Source organism: Amblyomma mixtum, chromosome 1, assembly GCF_055824585.1.
Source record: "Amblyomma mixtum isolate Tamu chromosome 1, ASM5582458v1, whole genome shotgun sequence".
NCBI classification, from domain to species: Eukaryota; Metazoa; Arthropoda; class Arachnida; order Ixodida; family Ixodidae; genus Amblyomma; species Amblyomma mixtum.
In genome coordinates, this window is record NC_143012.1 from 5,198,029 (window position 1) to 5,225,957 (window position 27,929).

Consider the following 27,929-nt stretch of genomic DNA (forward strand, 5'->3'; position numbering starts at 1 on the left):
AAGCTCGTTTTGCATTCACACCGAGGTCAGCATCAGAAATCGTCGGGGAGCTCGCGTCTGCAGCGAGCCCCGTGAAATACACCCTTGACCCGATCGCGACCTGACCCACATGGGTTCAGCGGCGCACACCCGCTCTACCCGTACCGTCGCTTGTACCGGCGGCAGTGCGCTAATCCCGGGCCTTCGCGGGTCTATTCAGGTCAGCGTCGTCATCGAGCGGCCCGCCACCCCGGTAACGTGGGACCAATACAACGCGCTCAAGTGCTCAGGGAGCTTCTGTACTACGTAGAAAACAATACAGCGTTCAGCATGTCAGAACGTAAAAAAGATTCTTCTATGGCAACCACGCCTAGCTGGTCTAGTAATAGTTTCATCTTAACCGCAACTCTCAGAGGCACCGTGTCGTTAGCAACCACAGCGGCAGGCAGTAGGCAGAAGCATCGAAGTCAGCCAGAGTTTGCCGGTTTCTCTGCTTTGCGAGGAACAATCGATGAGGTGAAGTGAAACTGGTATCCTACAGCGGCTCGCTAAAAAGCTTCACGCTGTCTTGAGCGAAGTTTAAATTAATTTCAAGAAAAAAAAAAGATTACGAATATTGCGTGGCCCCCTTCTAGCCCTTCTAGCGAAAAATGAAGCCGGCGAGAAGGGTAGGGAGTTATTACCTGTGGGTTTGGGGCATTATAGGAACTTCAGGAACGCTTGCTATCACGCTGAGGCCTAACAGGCAGCCTTTTTGCATTGTGACGAGATCCGCTCACTGAATTGATTGGGAAGGTTAATTGGTTGGTTTATAGGGTTTAACGTCCCAAAGCGACTAAGGCTATGAGAGACGCCGTAGTGGAGGGCTCCGGAAATTTCGACCACCTGGGGTTCTTTAACGTGCACTGACATCGCACAGTACACGGGCCTCTAGAATTTCTCCCCCAAAGAAACTCAACCGCCGCGGCCAGGATCGAACCCGCGTCTTTCGGGTCAGCAGCCGAGCACCATAACCACTGAGCCACCGCGGCGAGCTAGTAGGGAAGGGTCCCTACTAGCTCGGTCGGCTAGGCTCCCTTAAACACACGAGTTTTTCTCTGTACTCCCCAGTCAATCCTTGTCGGGCATGTCAACAGTGTGCTACGCGGTAAGTGGTAGAGCATCTCATATCGCATTGTGGTGTCACAATATGTTTTTATTCAAGCATTTCTAGTAACCAATTGTTTCAAAATAATCTCAGACCTCTTGTAAGTCTTGCAAAGATAGCCATGCATGCATAATACTTTACTTTATTTCGAAGCTTAGTGCGAAATGAAATTAGTCAGGACAGCAGCTTGGGCATGTTGGTTATTCATTTGTGACGGAACAGCGCAAAACACCGGGACAAGAGACAAGCGCTGTTTTTCATGGCTCTGTTCGGTGATGGCTCTTCTCCTTTCATTGTAGTCAGCGCGCAGCCTTGACAAAATGGAGCGCCACATGAACTCGCTCGTCTGGTCTATAACGCGGGACCAATCCCGCCTATGGCGCCAGTCAGTGAATAGACGCAGGCGAAGGCAGTCCCGGTAGAGTTGGGCTTGATGGTTCCACTCTGATTTAAGAATCTTCAGGCATCTTCGGCCATGGCTCTCAGAAGGAGCATGCCCTCCAAAGAGAGCCAGCACATCTGGTGGTAAAAACTTTTTCCGGATGCAAAACGACATGGTCCGTGCTCGGCACACGGCGTTGACGATGAGGGAAATGAGAGTTTGGAAGTCGAGAGTGAAACACTGAAAAGAGCCCGGGGTACTAGAAATGAAATTAGCCAGGACAGCAGCTTGGGCATGTTGGTTATTCATTTGTGACGGAACAGCGCAAAGCACCGGGACAAGAGACAAGCGCGAAAGGATGCTACCGAGAGACAAAATGATATTAATGTGACGTTCTCTCCTGAGAACATTAAAACTTTTTTACGTGCTTTACAAAATGCGGAAAAACCTAACAGGTAATTACATAATGCTTATATTTTATTTGTGAATTTACAGCAGCAATAGATGCAGTAAGAACGAGAAACAAATTACGATACCGGGACGCAAGTGCGGTCGCTTTCCTGTGGACTCATTTTTTTAAACTATGGATGACCATTTTTGACTGAAACTTCCTTCCCACTTTTTTTTCTTCTGTGTTGATTTAAGTTTGTCCTTCTCTTTCCACGCCCCTTCTTTTCAAGGGTCTCTAAAATGGATATTGAATTTCGAGGGCCAAGACGATCTCCATGCCGGGGACATTTATACCTAGCATAACCTAACCTATGTACTCCCCGGAATCCGAAATGAGCCACGGTACCTCCGCATTCGCATCACAAAACAAAAAGACCAACGAATACGCAAATATAGCCCGGAACTGCGAAGAATTTCTTTATTCCTTCTTTCTTTCTGCCGCCCTCTTTCGCTGTAGATATGCACCCCACTCAGGAACATCCGGCCTCGAAGCTGACCGAAATCGTCCATCCGCGCACGCACACACACGACGCTGGCATCTGGCGTTGAGGACCAACGGCTCCTTGCTTTTTTTCTTTCCTATTTTGCTTTTATCCCCTGCACCCTGCCATTTCCTGCCAGAGTCCCGGTTCCGGCGAAGCGAGCATCCCATAAAAATGAAAATGAGCTCGCCAAGCCGTTGCGGTGCCTGTCCTATATGGACCGCTCCGTCACATAGCCAGGTATGCGCGAATGCGGACCATTGGGCGACAGCTTATATACCGTCGCCGACCACCTTCATTCTCCCATCTCACTCCCCGCACCCGCTCGCATTTTTCTATTCCTCTCAGCGATACTCTTTTTGCTGTGCATTTTATCTTCTTACCGCGGCTTCTATCGAGCACAGCTTTAAGCCCGCGATCGCGTGCGGTCAAACGTGTACGAATCAGAGGGAGCCGAACGCGTCAGTCGCTAGCATCGGCGCACCGCGAACGTCGCAGCCTGCGTTTCGGAAGTGGCATGGAACAGCTACACAGAGAGCAAAGAAGAGGCCGGAAGGTTATTTCCAACTTGGCGAAACGGCCATTCCTGCAGAATGGGCAGGCAAAAAGTGGGTCAGGGAATGAGGTGTCTGCGTCTGGTAGGAAGGCTCAGGTTTTACCATTTTATTTTTCTTCTTTTTGCGCAGTCCTGAAAACTTTGAGAGAGTTTCGTCAAAAAATCAGCCCTGCAGTCAGTAGTTTCTTTACACCTGAAAGTACTATTGCGTAACTCTCTAGGTACGTGCGACTCACTGCGTCGCTTAAAAAGGAATAAAAGCGACGTGCTTTGCTGTGTTTCCCACTTTCCTAATCTGCCTATTTCTAGTACGTTTCGGATTAGATCTCGTTTCCCTACAATTCGATGAACGTCTTTGTCACTCCAGTGCCCCCGTGTTCTTTTCATAGACGCCCCTTCGCTGCCACACCGCCAGTGGCGCCCTCACTAGGGACCCCACTCCCTAAATCCTTGCCCCGTTCCACGCACACCGAGTCTATAGTCCGCATACGCAGCGTCGACCGCAAACGCCAGCACCGCAAAGGCGAGGGAGAGTAAACGGGCCCATGCTGCTGTCCATTCCCCAGAATGGGAGGAAGGAAGACGGGAAGGAATATGAAAAAAAGGATGGGCGAGTGAGGCGCTCCTTACAAGGACCCCGCTCCCTCATCCATTATTCAGCACCGCCTGCAGATTGGGGATTCCTGCCGTGTGTGCGTGAGCGCGCGCTCGCGTCGCGCTAGCCCCGTTGTTTCGGGACAAACATAAAATATAAAAAAAAAAACCAGACCCCGAAGCTATCTCTCTCTATCTTGCTGGCCAGGCATGATGCTCGGGACTTGGGCCAGCGGCGGCGTGCATCTGTCGGCGACGCAAAAGAGTGCGCGTGTCCCTTTTGATCTCTCTTCTCGTCCAATCCCCCCCACACCGGCTGCTTGGGAGGAGCAGCGGCTCCCCATCAGGAGCTGCCGCCTCTCTGGGACGCTGCTGCTGCTCGCCGAGGGTGACGCGTTTTCTCGCACGGAATGAATCTCGTTGGCTCGTGGGCCAGAAACACCGCATGAAGACGCGCGTGTAGATGAAGTGTCAGAGTAACCGAACCTGAAGAGTGTGCTCCGGAGCAGCTGCTCGCAGGAAAAGAAGGAATGCGCCACCGTCGCTGTTCATGCAACTGTTATGTGCGCCTCTTCTTGTGTGTCCTTTTGTACGTCCCCTTACTGACATACTTTTTTGTTCATCAGAGAGGGTCTCAGCGTCCTGCCTCCCCATTCCGCCTAGTTCAGTTATTCGCATGAGTGGCTTGTTGGCTCCCATGCGAAAGGCTGTCCTTCCAAAGTTTTTGTTTTTTCGGTCTTTACATTCACTGCTTCCTGGCCATGATCACCAGTTCGCTAAACATGCCTCGCCTATTTGCGGCCACTGAATATTATAATGACGACCGGGATTACCCTCTAACGGCATTGTATTTTCTCTCATCGTGGAGTCTATAAGGTCACCGTTTTTTGCATATAAAGGTGTTGCTATGTATAGACCTTTTCAAAAAGACGTCCATGGGCGCCGCCATATTGTGCGCTGGGCTGTGCTCGTAGTACAGGAAAGAGTTGGGCACGAAGCTCCCCCACGTTCCCGGCACAGCCCAGAAAACCGGTTTTGCCGGGGGTCCTGAAAAGGTCACGATGGCAGCAAGAGGCACATAGACGCAATTTGGAGCAAGCTTCGGGGGAAATTTTTGGTCTAACTTTGATTAAAACGAGTCCTGCGTTTTACGAGCATCGTGATCATATTCAACAAAAGGACATTGACATTTTCTTGTTCAAAGCAAGTTCATATTCAACATTTTAGTTCCCTTCTCGATTCTTGTTCTTATACTCTGAGGCTTGCCACATCCTACAACACCAGTGAGCCGTCACGGAGATTTTTCACGTTGTTTTACTAAGCTTTCTCGGGGTTTTTCGCCGAACAGTGATATAGCGTAGTATCACGGAGTTCTTACATTTCTCCTCCATCGTGATCCCGCTACCGCGGCCGAGATTCGGCCCCAGTACCTCGTTCTCAGAAGCAGCCGAATACCAGAAGAATGTGTTTTTACGGTTTGTCATTAAAACGGTGTCGCATTTGCTTGACATTTCCGTAAAACAGTACTGCCAGGCGGGGCGCCGATCAATGTTTAAGCGTATGAAAAAAAAAGTATAAAGTTGGAACTTCAACATGGCGCCGATGTTTGAACGCAAACGCTTTTATTTTTGTCAGGATCTCACAAACACCTACTTTCCATGAACGCCGCACACGGGTGAGGTTCAAGTCCTGTATATCTGCGTAGTTCTTAGTACTCACCATCACTAAACTGTGTGTTTAAGACACTCAACGTCTAAACCACTGGTTCAGTGTCGCTAAACTGAACGAAAGCGTTTGCCCTTCTGTTGACCTTCCCGTGTCTGTATAAAGCAAGTCCACCAACACAAACACTCATGAAACCGCATACCACACGTCGACTTATTCTTTTCCTCGAGAAAAGGCTGGGCGTTGCATTAACTTCGCTTTTTTTTTCTTCTAAGCATCGTAGTTCGGGCAGTCTTTGCTCGGCCTTCGGCTTAGAAAGGTCCATGAAGAATAAAAACAATTAGCGAAAGGGAAACGAAAACCCCACCCAGAAGGAACAGGTTTGCGCGCCGATGCCCTTTGCTGGCAGAAGATCGTCTTTTCCTCTTCTTCAACCTTACCGTGCTAGCCTGGTCACGAGGCAGAGACCAGAGAAGAGAACAGCCTGGGCGGCGGCTCTTCATTGATCGACCGGGCAATGGCAAACCGCTGACCCCCGCGGCCGGTTGCAACGGTGTCGATTTCCCCACTCTGCCCCCAACCCGTGTGTGTGTGTGTGTGTCGTGGTGCTGGGCCGTCGTCTTTCCCGCGGACTCTTCTCCCTACGTGTTTTGCTCCGCGACATGCCCTCCCCTCCTCCCCCTTTATCCTCTCCCCCTGTTCTTTGCCTTCTTTGCCCGATCGCCTAATGGCCTCGATCGTTTTCTGAGCTGCTTTCTCCATCCGCTTATTCGGCTACCGGCGGCGTCCCCTCAGGAGTCTTGACCTTTCTGCAGCGGCAGCTAGCCGTATTTGGGACCAGCTCCGAGGTGAAAGGCGCCTTACCTAGAGTCAGCGTTGATGTTGGTGTGGCCGCTGTAGTGTGGTCAGTTGGCGAAGGGGAGAATTTTCTGCTGCGCCAATGGAAACGCTCTCTGGACAGTCCAGGTAGTGCTTGCTCTTGAAGCTGCACCTGGTGCAGGTGATCGTTCTACCTCAGATCAAGAAGAAATGGGCACTTGCATGGCATGCAGTAAGGAGAGGAGATAACCGAGGGTCTGTTATAGTAACGGATAGGATCCGAAGAGAAGGCAAACATATACAGTGGGCGACAAAAAAATAGGCGGGTGGATGGGAACGAGAGGGAAAAAAAATAGAATTGTAGGGATAAGATGGCCGCAGCTGGCACAGGCCGTGGTTAATTGGAGATAAATTAGAAAGGCCTTCGTCATGCAGTAGACGCAGTATGGATGACGATGAAAATGGTCACAGTAATGATAATTATTCAGGCAGGCCTGACCCATGCGTGCTAACAGTCGGTGCTGTCGTGAGGTCTATGAGAGGGGACGGCAGACCAGTCGCTCCCACTTACTCGCCTGGGTATTTGTAACGAAGGGTGTTTGGTTTCTTAAGTGTTCTTTTGGGAGATATGAGGGAAGAGTCACGGATGCAAGCCTGAAAGCGTGTCACTGGCTAATCTTTGCCCGGTGAGATTGCGTAAAAGCTGGTCTCAAACTTGATATGTGCTTGCGACAGCGTTAAACGTTCTTGCTGTGCTCTATGCTTTTATTAAATTCTCTTAAGCATTTTCTATTGATGATAAATTAAAAGGAACAGTAGAAAACAGTCAATTCAGAACGGGAGGGCTGGCATAAATGTTATGGTAGGGACAGGGACCAGCAAGCCTGGATCATCCGGCTAGTCCGCAAGTCAGCAGCCGCTAGCGGAGGCCTGGACTAGGGGCCCGACCACCCGGCTTCTGCGAATTATTCTATTATAATTAAGTTTTCTCTCTCTCTCTCTCTCTCCATAATTGTCTTTAGTTGAGCGCGGATCCCTCGTGGCAATCCGAGCGCGACCACGCGATTTCTTATCCTTCTTCGAAACAAAATTTTCTTTTCTGTTTTCTTCTGCTGGCGCGTATCTCGCTGTATCTATCTTCATTTGCCAAGATAATTTTTGGCAGTACTTTTTTACCACCTATATTTAAATTAATTTCTTGGTTTATATGGGCCATCAAAGTCTGTACAAGCTATCACCATTTTCCTGTGGCGTTTTTATTGCATAAAATGCAATATACGCATTCGTTTTGACTCTTCAGTGCCTGCTGTCCCATGTCTTCTTTTTTTTTTTCGCTCACTGAGGTGCCAAAGCGCAAAGGTCAGAATTCGCCACACGCAAGAGAGAACTCTTATACGACTCCTGTTTTATAGTCTACTTAGGGAGTTTTCTGGCTCACTGCGCATTGTTGCTATATTTTGTTCCATTGCTGAGCACATGCAACGAACTTTCGAGGTGCAGAAAATGCCAAGTCTATCCCCCTGCTTATAGGCCATCTTTTTCAGCTTGTGGAAGGTTTGGTGTAGATAGGATGTAACTTTTGGCCTTGAAAGCTTCCTTGCGTTCTGTGGTTTGGTGTTCTGGTCGTTAGCCTTCAGATTTTTCAGCGGGAACTGCGTCCTACTTAACCCGCGCAGTTCTCTACTGCTATCATATATTGCCACTACACAGAAACGTCGCAAACTCGCGCTCACTACCCGATCTCCATACCAACTGAGCCACCGTAGCAAGCAGAACAGTGGCCATAGGAGTGGAAGCAAAGCAAAAAGAGAATTTTTGAAGTTCAGCCTCCGCCTCCTGGTGAACTTTCCTTGATAGCACTTTAGCACGAACCGGTCACTGATTGTGCTACATGCCCGTCTCAAATGGCGTGCGTGACGTGCTGTGGAATCTAAGCTCTGTGCGGGGGAAGGGATTGCGAAACGTCCCGAGCCCTGAATGCGTAGAGAAAGACTGCAAGTCAGGGGTGGCATTAGGAGAAACTTGGTTTACGCAAGCTTGTTCCCCACTTGTCGACGTTTTTCTTCTTGCCTAGCATGATTGGTCAGCATTTGTACGTCAGCCAGTCACGCAGGGCTCTTGCGTATTAAACTTTTGCGCCCCTGAACCCTCTTCCGCGAAAGGTCGTCGGAAGTACAGCAATTCACTAATGAGTTTGTTTCGATCTCAGACCAAACCACAGCGTTTCTCGCAAGTTTTCGTACAGCTTTGTCAAAGCCTGTAAACGCGAAAAATGAATTTTAAACACGAGATGAATCGAAGTTATTCGCGCAAGCACGAAAATAAGCCGCAATTTTTGTGGATCACGAAGTGAGAGTATTCGCTGCGAACGATGAGTAATCTAATAAACGGGAAAGGCGGAGAGTCTAGGAGATAGTGCAAAGTTACAAGCGAAATAGATCGGCTCTTAGAGAGACTTACATGCACGTGACTTGGTTTTCTTTTCAATAGCACAGATCTTTTCGTGTTCTGCACGGCACTCAGCTGGTACAGCTGCACTCACCACGGTTCTTGTTTTGTGAAAAGACCTCAAAGTCAGGCCGAGCCGCTACACCCTTTCAGATGCAAACTTGCTTTCAAAATCATTGAAGCTAGTGTTTACGAAAGCTATCACGGGCAATCACGCTGGATTATGCGCTTTTGAGGTAGGCTTCTTTCGAAAAAAAAAACTAGTACTGCACAAGCAGGTGGGTGGCACGGTGTAGTATGGCGTGGCTTGGCGTGGTATGGAATGGTACGGTACGGTACGGTACGGTACGGTACGGTACGGTACGGTGTGGTGTGGTGGTGTGGTGTGGTGTGGTGTGGTGTGGTGTGGTGTGGTGTGGTGTGGTGTGGTGTGGTGTGGTGTGGTGTGGTGTGGTGTGGTGTGGTGTGGTGTGGTGTGGTGTGGTGTGGTGTGGTGTGGTGTGGTGTGGTGTGGTGTGGTGTGGTGTGGTGTGGTGTGGTGTGGTGTGGTGTGGTGTGGTGTGGTGTGGTGTGGTGTGGTGTGGTATGCGGGCTGTGTAGGGATGCTGTAGTGAAGGGTTCTGAATACATTTCGAATACCTGGCGTTCTTTGCGCGCGTTAAGATGGCATAGTACACCTGACTCTTGAAATTTCGCCTCGGTCAAAATGTGGCCGCTGCTGCCGGGATTCGATCCCGTGATTTTGAGCTGAGCAGCCTGAAGCCGAACCCGCTAAACCATCGCGGCGAATCGCACAAGAAAGTTTGCTGAGAAGTGTAGCGGTCAGTTTCATGAAATTTGCTTCTTTGTTTTGTTGCTGTTTGTGTATACGAATGTCAGCGAGTATTTCGTCTCGCTAACCTTCCCTCCTCTCTCCTGTGCAGTGCGATCCAGCGGTGGGCATGAAGGCCCTGTTCGACATGATCGACAAGCGGCCAAAGAAACTGATGCTGTTCGGCGCAGCCTGCAACGCCGTCACCGACCCCATCGCCAAGGCGTCCCAGTTCTTCCAGCTCGTCCAGGTGAGTTCGCCTAAACCACGAGGCCTTGCTCCTTCCTACAGCCCGGAATAGGGGCTCACCAGTGTGGACCGCTTAAATATATTGCTCGGAAAAGCTGGCGCATTTAAGTTCCCGACAAATCATTGTCATGTATTGGACATGAAGTCATAATTACGTACTTACAAAGTAGGCTTGAAATGAGGTAGTTCGCAAAACTGGAGTGCTTGGAATTTCGAGCGTGCGCAACTAAGCCGAAGTACGCAGTTACACAATCGTGTTCATCAAGTGGACAAGAACTTTTTTTTTTTTATGGCGTCCATTTTTCTTTTTATGCACAGTTGTAGGCGACCTTCGTTTGACCGCTCTACTCTATCCTTTGATACACTTGCTTGAAAGGTTCCACATCCTCTTCATGGCCGGCGACAAATTTCTAATAGCTGTGTGGTGCCTATCGGTAATAGTTAAAGAAGTAACTATTAGAATTTAGGTGATCATTTTACTAGTTAACATTATTCGCCTGTTTTCTGACATCCTCCGACAGTGGCATTACTATTCCGCAAAAAGCTTCTCTTTATCTCAAAAACCCTATTTTTAAAAATTAGTGATCACCTTCCCTGTAACGCCTGGTATAGTTATGAGTGTATATTATTGTTCTTAATGAAACCGCTCATGAGGGCTGTATCGGTTGCGCTGGAAGGGGTGCTTTTACTTTATAAGAATTTTAAGTTCTTTTGGTATCCTCTCTACTTTTAGACAGCTAACCTAATATTTCAAAATGTGGTTGTACCCAGTTCCACTGCAGTGCTGCAGACAGAATGAAATTTTGCATTCGTTATAAATATTTGCTTTCGTTCTCCCGCCCTTAAACTGACGAATTGTTGGCTAATCTCCGAATTTATAACCGCGATCAGAGTGCCTAATTTGAGTCAGGGGTCCCAAGAAAAGTTTGGCTAATAAATATTAAGGTCAACTAGCACAGGTTCATCCGAATGACAGAAACGTCGCAGCAGCTCGTAGACTAGCATCTAGCACAACAGCACCCGAGTGCCTAATTTTTGTAAACGCCTCAGCGGTGGCTTAGTAATTATGGTGCTCGACTGTTGACCCAAAAGACACGGCTTCGATCCCGGCCGCGGGGGTCGCATTTCGATGGAGGCGAAATTCTACTGGCCCGTGTACTGTGCGATGTCAGTGCATGTTGAAAACCCAGGTGGCTGAAATTATCCCGAGACCTCTACTCCGCCGCCCTTCATAGCCTGAGTCGCTTTGCCACGTTAAGGCCTCATAGAACCAGATAATAATGAATATAAACTGTAAATTCAAGTACCAGAAGTCAACATGTTTAGTCGAACTGTCTGCACTCACGTCACCTGATCTACTGTATTAGTAAGGCTTTTTGACGGGCTAGTTGGTACATGTTCATATTTGAAAGGCTGTGCGCTTCTTTCCTGTCGTCTCTATCCTTTTTCCTGTGAACGTCTTTTTAGCGCACAGCCTTTCAAATAAAGATCTACTGTATAGCTTTGAGGGGGGAAAAAAGGATACCTTGCGGCACCATTGAAACCATTGCCCAGAATCTTTAACATAGGACGCCTTTTCCTCAATTTAGTTTTTCTAGCGTTATGACGTCAAAACGGGATCTTTTGTTTATGTGCCTGGGCACGCAGTCGTTAGCCTTTCTTTCCCCAACTCGTAAGCCACGAGCGCTGAACTCGACGATGGTAAACATCTTCCGCATATTCGACGGCATAACGGGCCTGCCGCCGTGAGCAAATACGCAACCAACCAATCGTCCCGGAACACCCCACCCCCGCCTCACAGCGTCTGGCGCCCCCTGGCGTCTCTGCGCAAACTGTCTTCGCCGCGGACCGCTGCCTTCGGATGCTGCAGCCGCCGCGTGCTTTTTCACGGCAGCTGCGCTCCACCAGCACCATCACCAAGCCATGCATCGACAATCCACTCAGTCCTGCCTGCATGCCTGTCGGTTCAGGCAACGACGCGGTCTCGTTCCCCCTTGCCACCACCGTTCCAACCTGCCCCCCTGCATCCGCTATAGCCTTCCGGCACGTCGCGCACAATTCGGTTTTTGGCAAGAGGAGGAGGAGACAACCCTTCCGCCCAGATGCATCACTGCAGCGCCAAGCCGAGTTTGCCGCATGGCCGCGCGCGGCCGTCCCGGGGCCACAGTCCCCGAGAGCACGGCCAGGTAATCACGCTGAATGGTAGCAGAGGGCCCCAAAGTTTTTCGGCCTGCTTTCTCGGACCTTTCCTGCCTATCTGTCTCTTGCGCCGCTCTTTCCCCTTCTCGCGCCGCTTTTGACTGGCACGCTACGTCACATTTGCCCTTCTCTCCTTTTTTTTTTATCTTCCTTCCTTCTACTCTCACGCCTTGTGCACGAATGTCGCTCTATCTCTTTCCCCTTGTCTTTCCACCTCTCTTTTCTGGCTCCAACTGACTGTGACCAGAGCTGCGGTTCGAAGCATTCGCTCTCTGATTGTCGAGGTGGAACGGGGGCATTTGAGGATGAACGCGGCCGCGACGCGTTTGTTAGGTGGAGGGGTTGTGAAGAGGAAGGAGAAGGGACATGGCTATTGTGAGATCCCCCCCCTAACGAGTCAGATTCGGTAATGGTTGTCTGCGTTTCGGTATGTATAATTGACCTAAAGGTTGTGTGCCTACGTAGAAACAGTGATGAAAATGCCTAATGGGTTCGAGATTAATTTGCGCGCGCGCTTGCACATCAGGGCGAACGCGTAATCATTGTTCGGCGAGGCTCAGTGGTCAGTGCGAGCCGCAGCCCGTTATTAAATCTCAGCACTGAAACTGCAGTGCATTATTAATGCCAAGCCAGCGATGTAGCAAGAACGGCGTGCGGATGGTCTGAGAGCAATGTAGAGCAGGCTCTACTTGCCACTCGGAAATGGGACCGCGATATCCGACGTAGACTGGCGCACGCACACACGAATATCGAGAACTATGCAATCGAACTCACTCGACAGAGCTGGCACAACATTTGTGACCAGATGAACAAGACTCCAAACACTCGTAACACGTGGAACCTCCTTCGACATTTACTCGACCCAGCTGGAGGCAAACTCCAAACACGCCAACAGCTCGAGCGAATCTTCCACCAGTATCCTGGCACGCCAGACGAGCTCGAACAAGAGCTTATAAATACCTACATCCGCCCCGAACCAGCAACCAACCTCCCCTTTTATCAGGGCGCTGACAATCCCTGCCTAGACGCTCCAGTCACTCTTGCGGAGGTCCGAGCAGAACTAAATCGCCTCAAGACGACTTCAGCAGCCGGTCCCGACCGCATTTCAAATAAAATGCTTAGGAACCTGGACGACGCATCCATTCATGCTCTTACCGACTATCTTCAAGAATGTTGGGCCAGCGGTACCATCCCTCAGGAGTGGAAATGCGCGAATCTAGTCCTCATCCCCAAGCCGGGAAAACCACCAACCTTGGCCAACCTCCGCCCCATCTCTCTCACGTCCTGCGTTGGGAAGCTGATGGAACACGTTATCCACACCAGACTCTTGAGATACCTCGAGGACAACCATCTACTACCAGACACAATGTTCGGCTTCCGCTCTCATTTAGCGGCCACGGACATTATGCTTCTTCTCCATCATCAGGTGGTCATGAAATGTACACTAGACACGAAAGTCATCGTCGGCCTCGATGTTGCCAAGGCATTCGACAACGTCCTTCATGAAGCGATCCTTCGACAACTTCAGGCTCTCGGTGTCGGACATCGCACGTATGCGTACGTCCGAGATTTCCTCTCCGACCGCACAGTACAACTAAACACCGGCACGGGAGATCCTTCCATCATCTCTCCAGGAAACCGTGGCACGCCCCAGGGCTCCGTGCTTTCGCCGATGCTTTTTAACGTTGCACTAATAGGCCTTCCGAAGCTACTCGCCGACATCCCTCACCTGCACCACAGCATTTATGCTGACGACCTCACACTTTGGATCACGCACGGCAGTGACGGCCAGATAGAGGAGACTCTCCAGACCGCAATCAAACGGATCGGAGATTACCTCATGACAATTGGCCTCACCTGCTCGGCGACAAAGTCAGAGTATATAATCATCCCGTCCCCGGGACGACGCCCTCCAAACATACATCCTGAGATCAACCTCCAGGTGCAAGGTAACCCGATCCCTCGTACAGATCACATCAGGATCTTGGGCTTACACCTACAGGCCAACGGTAGCAACAACACCACGCTCCAACGCATCGACCAGTCGGTGGTACAGATCGGACGCCTCCTTAAGCGAGTTTCCAATAAGCATCATGGTATGCAAGAGTCCAACCTCCTGCGCCTCGTTCAAGCCTTCATCTGCTCCCGCATCACCTACTCTGCACCCTACCTACGTCTCACTCGTGCCGAAAGCGAACGGCTAGAGGCGTCACTCCGAAAAGCGTACAAGACGGCCTTGGGCCTTCCCATGTCCACAGCTACGCATAAGCTCATGGCTCTCGGAATCTCCAATACCGTGAGCGAACTTATTGAAGCAACCCTCACCGCCCAATACGAGCGGCTCTCACTCACACACGCTGGCCGAGCGGTACTGCAGCAAGTTGGGATCTCCCCGCCGAGAGCGGCCCCAAGTTATGCTGAACTTACCCCGGAATATCGCCAAAATCTCCGCATCCCTCCCATTCCCAAACGGATGCACCCGGAACACCATGCCGAGAGACGGGCCGACCGTGCACGTCAATTCGAGAAACGCTTCAGCGGACGTCCGGACGTCACGTATACGGACGCCTCTTACCATCCCTCGAAGCCAGCGACGGTGGCGGTAGCTCTCGCCCCTCACCGCAGCTGGTACACAGCCTGCAGCATTCGCAATGCAGAAACAGTCACCACAGCAGAGGAGGTTGCCATTGCGCTAGCGCTAGCTGACCCTAATACCAAAGTCGTCATCAGTGATTCTCAACAGGCTATCCGCAACTACGATGCTGGCCGTATCTCTTGCCAGGCGTTACACATTCTCCTTTCTACTGCACCCTCTTCCAACTCTCGCTTACTTCTTTGGGCCCCAGCCCACGAGTCGCTCAGCGGAAACGCCCAGGCGCACACTCTCGCCCGAGATCTCAGCTGCCGAGCAGAGTGTATGATCGGCCTCCCTGCTTCCTCTGACACTAATATCTCACGCGCTTCTCTACTCACCACTTACACGGACATACTACAGCACTACCGGCTCGAAAGATGCCTCTATCCTTCCGCACACCGTGATCTAACAAGACGCGAGGCCGTCCAATGGCCCAAACTACAAACTGGCAGTTTTTCATACCCCCTCTTATACAGCAAGATCTTTCCGCAACAGATAGACCCTATGTGCAAACACTGCTCAACTCCAGCCACTCTCATACACATGGTGTGGACTTGTACACATTACAACACAAACAACCCAAACACCCCAGAGACGTGGGAGTCTCTCCTGCGTACTTCCGAGACGGCAGACCAACGCCGGCTTATCCAGCGCGCGGTGGAGGCCGCGACATCCCAAGAAATCCCCGCCGACCTCCTCTAAGCCAGCGCAACCGGTCCTTAGACTGGTCCCCTGTTTTGGGAGTAATAAAAGAAATCACCACCACCAATGTAGAGCATGAAGTAGGACAATCAGGTCATGAGGAAATTAAAAGAGAGCGCAAATTACCATGCCTGTGGTAGTTGGTCTCATAGCACCCACCATGGAAATTTCTTCCATTCAGAGAATGTACCAGGTCAAAAGTAGACTGGCCAATGGGATGGCCCAATTTTTGCAAGTAGACGCCATCTTGAAACTTTTTTGAAGTGGTACGCCTTCTTGAAATGTTTGCCCCGCCCAGTGGGGTTGAGGGAACGTTTCAGTGAGGAGCTTCCCGCGGCATCGTCAACGAAAGGTGCTTCATAAGCCGCTTCATAAGCCGCGCTGAATTCAAAGGACTGCTCAAAAGTAGTGCATAAGAGCTAGCAGATTCGGGACGTTTCTTTTTTTTTTAAGGCGGAAGCCTTTAATGTCTCATCGTTGTAAGCAGGAGTTGTCGACAGAAAATGTCACGCTTTTCAATTGGTGGAAACGGTCGTGACGTCACAGTGCGCGAATTTCAAACGGGGCCGATTGTACTTTGGCTAGTAACCCTGAATTTCACGAAGGACTCCATGATCACATATCATGATCTCACCAATCATTTTAAACTAGAGAGGAGAATTTTCCCCCCTCCAGACAAAAGACTTAGTAAAGAACAAGAGGTTACGTGGCGTCGTCTACAGACGAGATCGATACGCACCCCATCACTCCTCGCGCGCATTTATCCAGATCTTTACAACCCAAACTGCAAACACTGTGGCCAACGTGCTACCTACGATCACATCCTGTGGGACTGCAAAATAGAGCCACCTCCGGGTGATCTAGTTACAGCTCCTTCTCTCGAGCGGTGGGAGACCGTGCTGGCTAGCTCTGACCCCAGAACGCAAGTTTTGGCGGTGGAGTGGGCTGACAAAGTCGTCGAGGGCTATGTACTCTCGACCACTTAACGCGACCTCTTGCCAAGCTCTTCCCGGCGAATAAAATGTTTTACAATCAATAGTAACCATGCGACCAATTGAAGGGGTCGTACAGTGATGCTCCAAGTAAGTGGGACTGAGCTTAGTTAACTGCTTAATTGCCCAATTAGCCTAATTACCTTTACTAGTCAGGCCATATAAATAAATAAAACCGATTAAGAAATTGGTCGAGCTCAGGAATCGAACCCCGGTCTTCGGCGTGAGAGACGAGCGTGCTATCCACTCCGCCATGCCAGCTCGATGGTTTGGAATGAACAAAGGCGCGTCTAGTGAATACGATGTCTTCGCTCACTCTCATCCTCCTCCATTCCCTTCCGGCGAGGTTTAGGTGTCCACCGACAAATGAGAGACAGATACATTTCCTTTCCTCAAAAACCAATTTACCGACGAGCGAGGCGTACAACCGAATGGGCGATGGCGTTCTATGGACTCCTTGGCAGCGTTGCAAGACGCTGTCGCGTTCCACTCTTAGGGGCGCAGCTTAACATCTTAACCACACATCAGTGACCACACTTTAGGTCAAAAAAGTGACCCCCTGAATTTTGTGAGACAGTTACTGCCTTTCTTCAAATACAATTTTCATTTTCTTCATTACGGCTCATCTTTATCTATCTTCTTTCACTCCCACTTCCTCCCTTCCTCTACGGTGCGGTTCAGGTCTCCACCGAGATGACAGAGAATTACTGCGCCATTTCCTTTCCTCAAAAAGCATTGCGTTCAAAGGGCAAGGCATCGCGCCGAACGGGTGGTGGCGTTCCGTGGACTCCCTGGCAGCGCTACAACACGCTGTCGCGTCCCACTCCTAAAGACGAAGCTGAAGCGTCATTAATTAGCAGTTAATTAGTATTCCGACATTAATCAGTAATTAACCATTAATTAGTAATTTGTCATCACTTAATAATTAGTACTCAATTATATGTGACGCCATCAGTGCCACAGAAACAGCGAAGGTGGTGCGGAAAACGCTTCCGCCTCTACCCACTTTAGACAGTCAAAGTGCCCCCTGAATTTTTTTTTACAGCGACAGCTGCATAGGAAACGTTCGGCGAAATCGTGGTGTCGTCTTTGTCGTCGTTCTCGGTGACTGCAGCAGCGGGGTTGTCCGTCACGCCGTCACGTGCATTTTTCGCACAAAATTGTGTTTTAAAAGCAACACATTAAATTAGGCACTTTGTGTCGTCTGGCGGAGCTTTTATATAGCCTTCGAATACTGTCCGAAATCACAGAAACAGCGTGCTGCAGAACCGTTCAACAGTGCTCAGTTCCAGCGCTGTGTCGAAAAATGTTCGCGCCCTTCCGCATCAAGGCAGTGGGCGGCAAGTTGCCGACAGTCGCAGCACCAAATGCCACGAGGTGCCCCAGATGCCACAAAGGTGCCACCTGCGAGCGCAGCGGACGACGGCACTCTATATTGCGCTATTCCCTAGTCGTCGTTAGGCCTAATTTGTTTTGCATCGAAGCTACAGACGACAGCGCTTTGCTATTAGTGGCCAGAGCTATAGCAGATGTTCGACTCAAAGCACGATTTCAATTTTAGCACTATTCTGTCTCATATTAAAATGAAGATATGATTCATATCGAAGGTGCCTTGGAAGAGGAGCTAGCGCACAGGCAGACCGGATGAGCCGCGTCGGCGGCAGCTGCTATGCTTTTCTGGAAATGATCCGCCGTAGAGAAGGTGTTTGCTTGGCGCGGGCGCTTGCGGGAGGCGCGTTGGGTGGTGTACGGCGGTGGAGGCAGCGCTGCCACGTGACGACGCTGTCGGACGGCACTGTATCTGCTTCATTGTAAATAACTAGGATATTCGGAAATTCAGCTTCGCTTTCCCGGTCACCGCGTCACTTAGTGTGTTGCACCCGAGCTGCCATTGGTTGCCCTAACTGATAAGGGCGACTTGCCGTGCGACAACAGCGAACCGCGATTCGCGATAGCCGCAGATCTGTAACCGCAGTTAAAGGCCAACTTCCGACGTGTTTTGAACACTGAGTTCGTTATCAAATCTCATTCCTTATAATTCCCTCGCTCTGTTACAAACACCCGTTATTCAAAATACCGAGTAGAAGTATTTAAAAAGAGCAAAAACCTGGAAACCGAAACCGAAACTGGGTTTCGACCAAAAGATGACGTCGCGGCCGACCGTCTTATAACGTCACGGGTAATGTCACAAAACCTGCATTGGTTGGCCAAACTGGCGACTGTAAGTAAAATCTTGGGTTATTGGCAAGAATAAAAGCGCAACAAGACGACACAAAGAAGGAGGAAAAACGACAGGACAGGCGCCTGTCCTGTCGTTTCAGTAAAACACTCTCCGGGGCATGTTGGTTGGGTTATTATCTGACTGAAATGACCAAAGCCATCTCCAAATTTTGTTCTTTGGGAAACACAGGCGAATATCGACAGCCGTGCGTCCAGTGAAATCACATACTCAAGGTTGCCTGTAGGAATCTCTCGGATTAAGCTACGAAGTGGTTAATTATAAAATTCATTCCAAATGCAACAAAATTGCGCCAAGCTGCGAAACTTGACTCAAATGACCATAAAACTGCACACAACATATGAGTAAAACGCCGGAGTTGCCTTTAAGCATAACCACGGTTTCACAGCACCTTATTGGTCACTGGATTTTGCATTAGCACAAAGATAAATGCGAAATGAGTATTTTTTTGGATGATACCAAAAGCTGAACGTCACCGACCTCAGGATGAGGCAATCGATACAGGTTGCGCTTCCGCAGAGAGCTTTGCACGGACATCACATTCGACGCGTCGGGTCCCGGATTATTTGTTTCTGTGCGTTCCCTATCATAAGCCAAATTACGACCACTGCGGGACAAAGGCATCTCCCATATCACTGCAATTAACCCCTCCCTGTGCAAGCTGCGCCTATCTTATCCCCGCAATCTTACAAGTCCCGTTCGCCTACCTGGCTTTCTGCAGCCTCACGCTGCGCTTTGTTTTCTCGTAGAATCCTTTCCGTTACCGTAAGAGCCCATCGACTCGCCTTCTTCGCATTACATGTCCTCTCCGTGCCTATTTGTTCGTCTTTATTTCGACTAGGATGTCACTAACTTGCGTTTGTTCCTTGACCTACTCTTACCGTTTTCGTTTCCATAGCTTGCTGCGCTGCCCTCAATTTAGTTGAATCCATTTCGTTATCCTCCACATTTCTGCCCCATAAATATGTATCGGTAAGGCTCAATTGTTATACATTTCGGAATTTATCGATATTTGTAAACCAATGGTTTGGTTTATTGGGGTTTAACGTCCCAAAGCGACTCAGGCTATGAGGGACGCCGTAGTAAAGGGCTCCGGAAATTTTGACCACCTGGGATTCTTTAACGTGCACTGACATCTCACAGTACACGGTCCTCTAGAATTTCGCCGTCATCGAAATTCAGCCGCCACGGCCGGGATCGAACCCGCGTCTTTCGGGTCAGCAGCCGAGCACCATAACCACTGAGCCACAGCGGCGGGCATTTGTAAGCTACTGCATATAACCTTAGAATGCCTGCCAAGTGCTCTCCACTCCATTCTCATCCTCCAAGTCATTTTACACTTGTGGTTCGGATTTGCGGGCACTACCAGCCCTACAAGTAGACATAATCCCTTGCTACGACGTGTCTTTGCTTGTTCGTTCTTTTTCTGCTGTAATTTTTTCGTTATTCTTAATAGCGGCATACCCGGGCGCCAGGGCCATGAGGTATTGCAATAAAGCTGCTAGGCAACGAAGGCCTATATAAGGCAGTTATTAAGGCGGAAGCCTTTAATGTCTCATCGTTGTAAGCAGCAGTTGTCGACAGAAAATGTCACGCTTTTCAATTGGTGGAAACGGTCGTGACGTCACAGTGCGCGAATTTCAAACGGGGCCAATTGTACTTTGGCTAGTAACCATGCGACCAATTGAAGGGATCGTATAGTGATGCTCCAAGTAAGTGGGACTGAGCTTAGTTAATTGCTTAATTACCCAATTAGCCCAATTAGCTTTACTAGTCAGGCCATATAAATAAATAAAACCGATTAAGAAATTGGTCGAGCTCAGGAATCGAACCCCGGTCTTCGGCGTGAGAGACGAGCATGCTATCCACTCCGCCATGCCAGCTCGATGGTTCGGAATGAACAAAGGCGCGTCTAGTGAATACGGTGTCTTCACTCACTCTCATCCTCCTCCATTCCCTTCCGGCGAGGTTTAGGTGTCCACCGACAAATGAGAGACAGATACATTTCTTTTCCTCAAAAACCAATTTACCGACGAGCGAGGCGTACAACCGAATGGGCGATGGCGTTCTATGGACTCCTTGGCAGCGTTGCAAGACGCTGTCGCGTTCCACTCTTAGGGGCGAAGCTTAACATCTTAACCACACATCAGTGACCACCCTTTAGGTCAAAAAAGTGCCCCCCTGAATTTTGTGACACAGTTACTGCGTAATTTCCTTTCCTCAAATACAATTTTCATTTTCTTTATTACGGCTCCTCTTTATCTATCTTCTTTCACTCCCACTTCCTCCCTTCCTCTGCGGTGCGGTTCAGGTGTCCACCGAGATGACAGAGAATTACTGCGCCATTTCCTTTCCTCAAAAAGCTTGCGTTCAAAGGGCAAGGCATCGCGCCGAACGGGTGGTGGCGTTCCGTGGTCTCCCTGGCAGCGCTACAACGCGCTGTCGCGTTCCACTCCTAAAGGCGAAGCTTAAGCGTCATTAATTAGCAGTTAATTAGTATTCAGGCATTAATCAGTAATTAACCATTAATTAGTGATTTGTCATCACTTAGTAATTAGTACTCAATTACATGTGACGCCACCGGTGCCACAGAAACAGCGAACGTGGTGCGGAAAACGCTTCCGCCTCTACCCACTTTAGAAAGTGCCCCCTGATTTTTTACAAAATTACCTTCTCTATCAGAGGCCGAAACAGATCCCGTGAAACAAAATGGCCTTTCCCGATCGAACAATGGCTGTCACCAACCGTAACAGAGCTGCTCTCATGAAGGCACCCTCCTAGTGGAAATACAGGCATCGTAGTAAGGTATACTACAAAAGGAAGGGGATGAGGTGAACTGTTTATTTTTTTCTTTCATATGCTGGCTTAGCGTTGCCGTTCAGTATATACGCAATAAAGGAGCAAAAACACGCTTCACCGCATCCGTGCTGTCCCGGTGCCAGCACGTATATTCGCCGCGTTCAGTCAGCTCCGAAAGACACCCGCATGCAATATGAGAGCGACGGCTTCTACGCTCGACCTTGGAGCGTGAAACTATGCAGCGCACCTTCTACTCGCAGCGGCACAGGCTTTATACTCCTCCTATACGACGCCAGTGTTCGTTGCTCAGTTTTCCGGGAGATCACGAAACTGCGTGCACGCGGATCCGAGGCGAACATTGTACGCATGCGTGGGCCAGCGTGTGCCTGTGCACACATTTTACCGTGGCAGGAGAGCGCGCACGGAAAATAAAACAAGTTTAAGTCCTACTCTCTTGCTTTATGAACATACTTTATTTGTGGCCATTGTTCGACCAGTCGCGGCTCTTGGGATGTATAAGGTCCTGTGAGTGATCAAAACGAAACGTCACAAATGGCGCTTTCTATTTATGGCATTTGTTCAGTACTGCTAGCCCTATAGTAGGCCAAGGAGGAGGAGCTGTACAAGAATAAATTTATAATACAATTAAGGGTACCTGAAGGCTTTTTTTTTTCGAAATGAACCGAATCCGCCTTGACAGGAACGCTTTGGAAGCTATTACGTATGATGTTTTAAACTGCTAGCATTATGCCGCGTCAAATTTGGTGTGGTTTTTTTTAGAGGAAATGTCTGTGTGCGAACTTCAATATTACAGTTGAACTTGTCATAAATTCTCTCTCTGTATTTGGCTTATTTTGAAAAAAAAAAAAAAGCTCACGGCAGTTCAATCATTTTGTGCGTGCAATGCGGAAACATTTTTGCGTTCGTGAGTTTCGTGTTCCGCTCTCTTAGGCGCATTCCGGAACTTGGACCTGAAAATGGCCTTCGACTAGCTTCCTGTAAAGTGTGCATACTAGATTATTGCGCTCAATAGTGACATTACATTGAATTGAATTGAACTAAACGTTAAGAATGGACTGGTACAAATTTCTATCATTTTTCTGCATAGAACAATAAGAGCGTTTTTTATTCTTTTGCAATACTTGTAGTCGTGGTTTTAAAGCGACATTTCTTTCGATTTCTTGCCGCTTCTAAGATAACTCCTCCATGGTGTGGCGGTAATGACGTCACGCTTATGTCACCGCTGCCCGCACCTGCATGTCCACATTCCCAGGTTTCTATCACTTCCGGTTGGGTGCGCTCGTCGTTATTTCCTAACCTTGTGATCCTTAGTTTATCGAAATGGCTCAACGAAAGATCGCTTGAGAGGCAACTTTAGAGGATCTCAGTTAAACCATAAGCTCTGACCGTCAAAGAGGACGCTCGGTGCGCAAAAAATAACATGATCGTAGCAGCTGTAAATTCCTTTACCGACTGAGCAATCATGTTTTCCTGGAGTCACCCTTTGAGAAAAGCTTTGTGAAAATTTTTTGTTTGTTTGTTTGTTTTTTTTTTCATTTTTGCAACGACGGTGTGTTTCGCAAGGTTGCCACTTACGGCACTCCTGAGAAAAATTCTCGGAAGTCTCTTTTGACAACACAGACAGATAGGGATGCCTGGAGTGTGGGTGCGTTTTTTTTTTTTACACAAATATAGTATATTTTTCTCCAGGATGAAATTGTTGGGTGATCGATTATCTGCTACTCCAGATCCGTGCACCTCCTTTGAAGTTTTGAAACTTGTATACTCGCGTTGCGGGCTCGGCTAGAAATGCTTGGTGCATCGGTTGCTCATCGGCATAGCAACCTTCGATACCGACAAGCTATTGCGACGCTGGTGCTGAGTTTCTTGTTTCCGTTTCGGCGTTCGCACAGCTCGTAGCAGTGTGACCACGTTGCAGAAAGATGCGCGCTTTTTTGGAGGAAGAAGTATGAAGTGCTGTGATCTCATGGCCATAAGTTGTCGGATGTCAGGCGCCATAACTTAGCTAATCGTTATTATGGCACAACTGTTGACCTCTTTGTCTCACCAATTTCCTGATCCAAACTTGCCTTGTGTGTGCGCGAGCGCCGTTCGGAGCGAGTAATGTTACTGCGCACATCGGTCGCGGTGACCTTAGCTCCACCATTTGAATCCATGCCATTAGATAGACGTGCACGCTCAACTTTACGATTATGTATGGGCGTCCATACTGCAAGAGCGCAAAAGCAGAGGCAAGAAACGAGGCAAGACAAACACGGCGCTGCCTAACAACTCCCTAACTCACAAGTTGTTAGTCAGCGCCACATTTGTCTTCCCTCGGTCTTTGTCTCCGCTTTTCGCGTTGTTGCAGGCAGCATGAATTCTGACCAACTCGTTCAACTTCTCGTTCTCCAGAAGTATGAACAGCTGTGTGACCATGGCATCTCAGCGATGATGGTCATACTCATGATGACGTATTTTTATGGCGCGAGGCGTCTGCGGCTAGAAAACACTATGAAACAAGTTGTTTTCGTCTTCTCAAGGTGTAGTCAAAGGCCCATTTCTCGAAGCCTACGGTAGCGCCAAACACCTCACTAACATTTGCCTTTTGTAAAGAGTGCAGGACTATTCTGGACCTCTAGACCCGCCAGGATACGAGGCCCACTTACTACACAGTCCGCGCATGTGCACGCCATGGCTGGCAGTTTTCGCCGGCCTGCTCTAGCGGTGATCGCGCGCCGATATAGCATTCCGACTTAAGTAAAATGTACCTTAAGTATAATGTATATAAGTATAAGTATAAGTATAAGTATAATGTACCAGTATAAGTATAAGTATAATGTATAAGTATAATGTATAAGTATAAGTATAAGTATAAGTAAGTAAGTGTATAAGTAAGTGTATATAAGTAAGTGTATAAGTATAAGTATAATGTACCAACTAACCCAGATTTCAACTCTTCTATTCTGAGGACACCTGTAGAGACAGCGATAATAAAAACTTCGCGAAACGCTATTATAGAGGCAAAGCTTAATTTAATCGCCATCATTGCACGCAGGAGCGGATATGTATATGCAGCCTAATTGTGGCTGTACAAATTGTTATAACTGGTGTTATATTGGGTGTACAAATTGTTAAAAGGGTTATACTGTGTCAAAGTGTTATACTGGGTGTACAAGTTATATAACTGAACTGTTATATCTCATGACATAAATTCTAGATGCAAGAAATTACTAATAATTTTCCGCCACCGTCAGGTTCCACATTGTTTTCACCCAGGGAGAGTGCATAAGGTACGTGCGCTCGCAGTTAGCCCTCGCTTCTGGCGACCTCGGTGCGTGATGCGCAACCGGCGTCTCACCGTCGGCACCTCGGCAGTAAACCGTGACGTACGGTACAGGGTAATGTCTCCTCGAGAGGCGCTTGCGAATGCGCGAATCGCTGTTAGCTTTTCCTTAACGACGTGGCCGTTTATTGCGCCAGTTTCCGACTGCCGCCGGCTTCTTTCCACCGGCGCATACCTATAGACGCTCGCTCCTCTTCCTGTCCGCGCCTTCGCAGAAGGTACTCGGGCCGTTTCTCCGATGACTCCGCAAATGCTCCGTATACTCTGGTTTTTGCGCTATTGGCCGCTAAAGCACTAACACTGCAGCACCGCTAATCTATTTCCGTGCTGCTTCCATACAGGCACACATGCACGAGCGCATTACTTATTGCTTTGTTCCAGAGAATATTAGCACGAGTATTTAGTAGGCGCTGCTTCCACCATTTTAAGTTTTTCTGTCTTTATTTATTTATTTATTTATTTATTTATTTATTTATTTACTTATTTTATTTACATATACAGCAGCCCCGATGGGTCTATTGCAGGAGTGGGAGGAAGAAAAAAAAAGAGAAAAGGAAGAGAGGGACAACATATTCAAAAGTGAACACCATTAAAATACAGAACAGTAATTCAGCAGACTAATTACAGATTTGCAACAACGTTGAAAAATAAGTTCGATTGCAGGGAGCGTATATCACCGGGTAAAGAATTCCATCGTTCGATAACACGAGGAAAAAAACTAAATTTGAACACATCAGTGCGTGCGTGAATGGGTGTTACATTCAGTGGGTGGTAGCTCCTTGTAAATGAAGGTGCTGAAAATTGCAAATACTCAGACAATGAAGCAAAGCGGGATGAATTAACAATACCATGAAAATATTTTAAACACTCATTGTCGCGGCGAGTACAAAGGAGGGAAAGGCCTATGGCAGGAAGTGTGGATGAAGGTGAAATATTTGTCATACCGTCGGCAAATTAACGGTACTGCTTTCCTTTGGACGGATTCCAGCTTACTGATATCAGACTGTTTATGAAGATTCCAGATTATCGACCCATACTCCAAAAGTGGACGAATTAAAGCTTTGTGTGTTACCAATTTAACTTCTTGGGGGGCAACACAAAGTGTACGTTTAAGATACCCGAGCCTCTGCATTGCATTATTAATGTCCTTTCTTGTCCTTTTGCTTCGCTCTTTAACTTGTCTCTTAGTGTTCATTCAGGGAACACGTCTAAGGCGGTATCCATTGCCTTCCATTGCTTGGAAGTAACCGCTCCAAATTAAACGGCGCCTTGGCACAGCGCTAAGACCAAACTAGGAGTGCTGTCGCCGGACGAATTTCCACAGTGAGACGTATTCTGTTTCTCTGTTTCTCGAAAACAAAAAATGATGCGAGAGAGTGGAATCAGCGTGCCATACCTCCCCATTTTGTCTACGAAACGAGATTTAGGATCGCACGTAATATGAAAAAGTGTGTGAACGCATATGTGAATAAATAAACCCCACTAAAAAAAAGTGACACAACCGCGTCAAAAATCAGGCCAAATATTTTGTCATAGCGACAGATTTTTCCGCAGTTTCGTATGCACTTAGCGCTAGCACGATAGAAGCGGCAGCGCAACCGGTTTGCGACAGTCCAGGGAGGAGACGTTTCGACAGATCCTTCGGCCGATACAAAAGTTTATATGCAATCAGGGTTGTTGGTCATGGCGCCCGATATTCTTCCAATGAAGGCCGCTAGAGGCTACAATCACGAGCGAAAACGACATTGGATCCGTAAATACCAGACGATGTGGGTAGAAAGTAATCCCGACGTTTCGGCTAAGGTGCTCCCAAAACGTCACTTAACTTTCACACGCTATACATATATCAAATCAAATCAAATCGTCTTTATTTTCTCTCTCAAGGAGAAAAGGGGGGGGTGACAGGTAAAAGCCGCATAACTGCGGCTTGGCAAAGCCCAGCCCCCTCTATGTACAGTTCGGCTACAGTACAGTACAGTACAGTACAGTACTGTGTGTGTGTGTGTGTGTGTGTGTGTGTGTGTGTGTGTGTGTGTGTGTGTGTGTGTGTGTGTGTGTGTGTGTGTGTGTGTGTGTGTGTGTGTGTGTGTGTGTGTGTGAGTGTGTGTGTGTGTGTGTGTGTGTGTGTGTGTGTGTGTGTGTGTGTGTGTGTGTGTGTGTGTGTGTGTGTGTGTGCGTGCGTGCGTGCGTGCGTGCGTGCGCGCGCGCGCGCGCAGAAAACTGCACAACTGCAGCTTTCCAATTGGGTGGCTGCGATTTACGTGGCAAGGTGCCCTCGCTGCAGCTACGAAAGACAAAGATGGGCCCAGCCCATTCTCCTCGATGTCTGGGAACAAGCGCATCTGTCGTACGAAGAACGAGCTCGACTGGCGGTGTCGCAACAAGCCATTGAGCTGCCGCCGTGCGTCAGCGAGAAAGCCTTTGCCGTGTCTGTTGACGCAAACTGAAAGAGCTTGCGCAAATCCCCCGCACACTGGGACACTTTCTTCATGATTGCGCGATACTCGTGGCCATAAGAAAAAAAATGAATATCTTACCAGCATTCTTTCGTTTTTTGCATTTCGCATTTTCCTGAAGGACGTTAACATAGCGTTATCTGAAAGTTTCATTAAGTACAATTCTTTAGTGATAGCGAACAGTTTCATAGCTGATCCCGCAGTATTATTATTTTTTTTTTTTGCATCCTGAATTCCTTCTTCTGCCTTTTGATTTTTTCTCGTCCTGTATGTGCGCTCTTATACAGTGACTTTGTGAGGTGAAAAATAAATGATAACGGTCGTTCCACTGCTGTGGGGCTCACTTGCTTCCGACATTCAAGTTTTTGAACTCAATTTGGTTGGTTGATGGCCGTTTATCAATATTCTCCTTCTCCTTATCGGTGGAGGCTAAGGCCTTTCCCCAGTGGCAGGCAGGCAGGCAGGCAGGGCAGAGTAGGGTAGTGTATGTCAGGGCAGGGCAGGTAGGGCATGAACATATTTGAAAGGGTGTGCGCTAAAAAGACGTACACAGGAAAAAGATAGAGACGACAGGAAAGAAGCGCAACTTCCAACTTTAATGACGACAAAAGAAGCCAGGCGCACTTATATATCCGCTGATAACCAGATATGAGCTGCGCGAAGTGCGCCTGGCTTCTTTTGTCGTCATTAAAGTTGGAAGTTGCGCTTCTTTCCTGTCGTCTCTATCTTTTTCCTGTGTACATCTTTTTAGCGCACACCCTTTCAAATATGAATATGTACCAACTAGCCCGTCAAAAAGCTTTACTAACGTAGGGCATGAAGGGTAGGGCAGGCAATCAGGCGCATATATAGATACTGGATTGATTGATTGACTGATTAATTAATTAATTAATTAATTAATTAATTAATTGATTGATTGATTGATTGATTGATTGATTGATTGATTGATTGATTGATTGATTGATTGATTGATTGATTG

General features: G+C 48.4%; 2 protein-coding genes across 6 annotated transcripts in view; both read left to right on the forward strand.

Moving 5' to 3' along the window:
* GABA-B-R2 (gamma-aminobutyric acid type B receptor subunit 2) overlaps positions 1-27,929 on the forward strand; it is a 327,602-nt gene that overhangs the window by 192,202 nt on the left and 107,471 nt on the right. For all 5 annotated transcript variants that reach the window (XM_089580255.1, XM_089580488.1, XM_089580333.1 and 2 more), the window contains exon 2: positions 9,446-9,583. In XM_089580255.1, coding sequence (XP_089436381.1) covers positions 9,446-9,583 — 138 coding nt within the window. The remainder of the gene's footprint in view (positions 1-9,445; positions 9,584-27,929) is intronic.
* On the forward strand, positions 12,849-15,118 carry LOC149365317 (uncharacterized). Its single transcript, XM_089541913.1, has one exon. It carries the CDS (start codon positions 12,896-12,898, stop codon positions 15,116-15,118), a length of 2,223 nt encoding a protein of 740 aa, XP_089398039.1. The 5' UTR covers positions 12,849-12,895.

Coding starts and splice junctions, on each gene's coding strand:
- LOC149365317 (XM_089541913.1), top strand. CDS start 12,896: ATGCTTAGGAACCTGGACGACGCATCCATTCATGCTCTTACCGACTAT.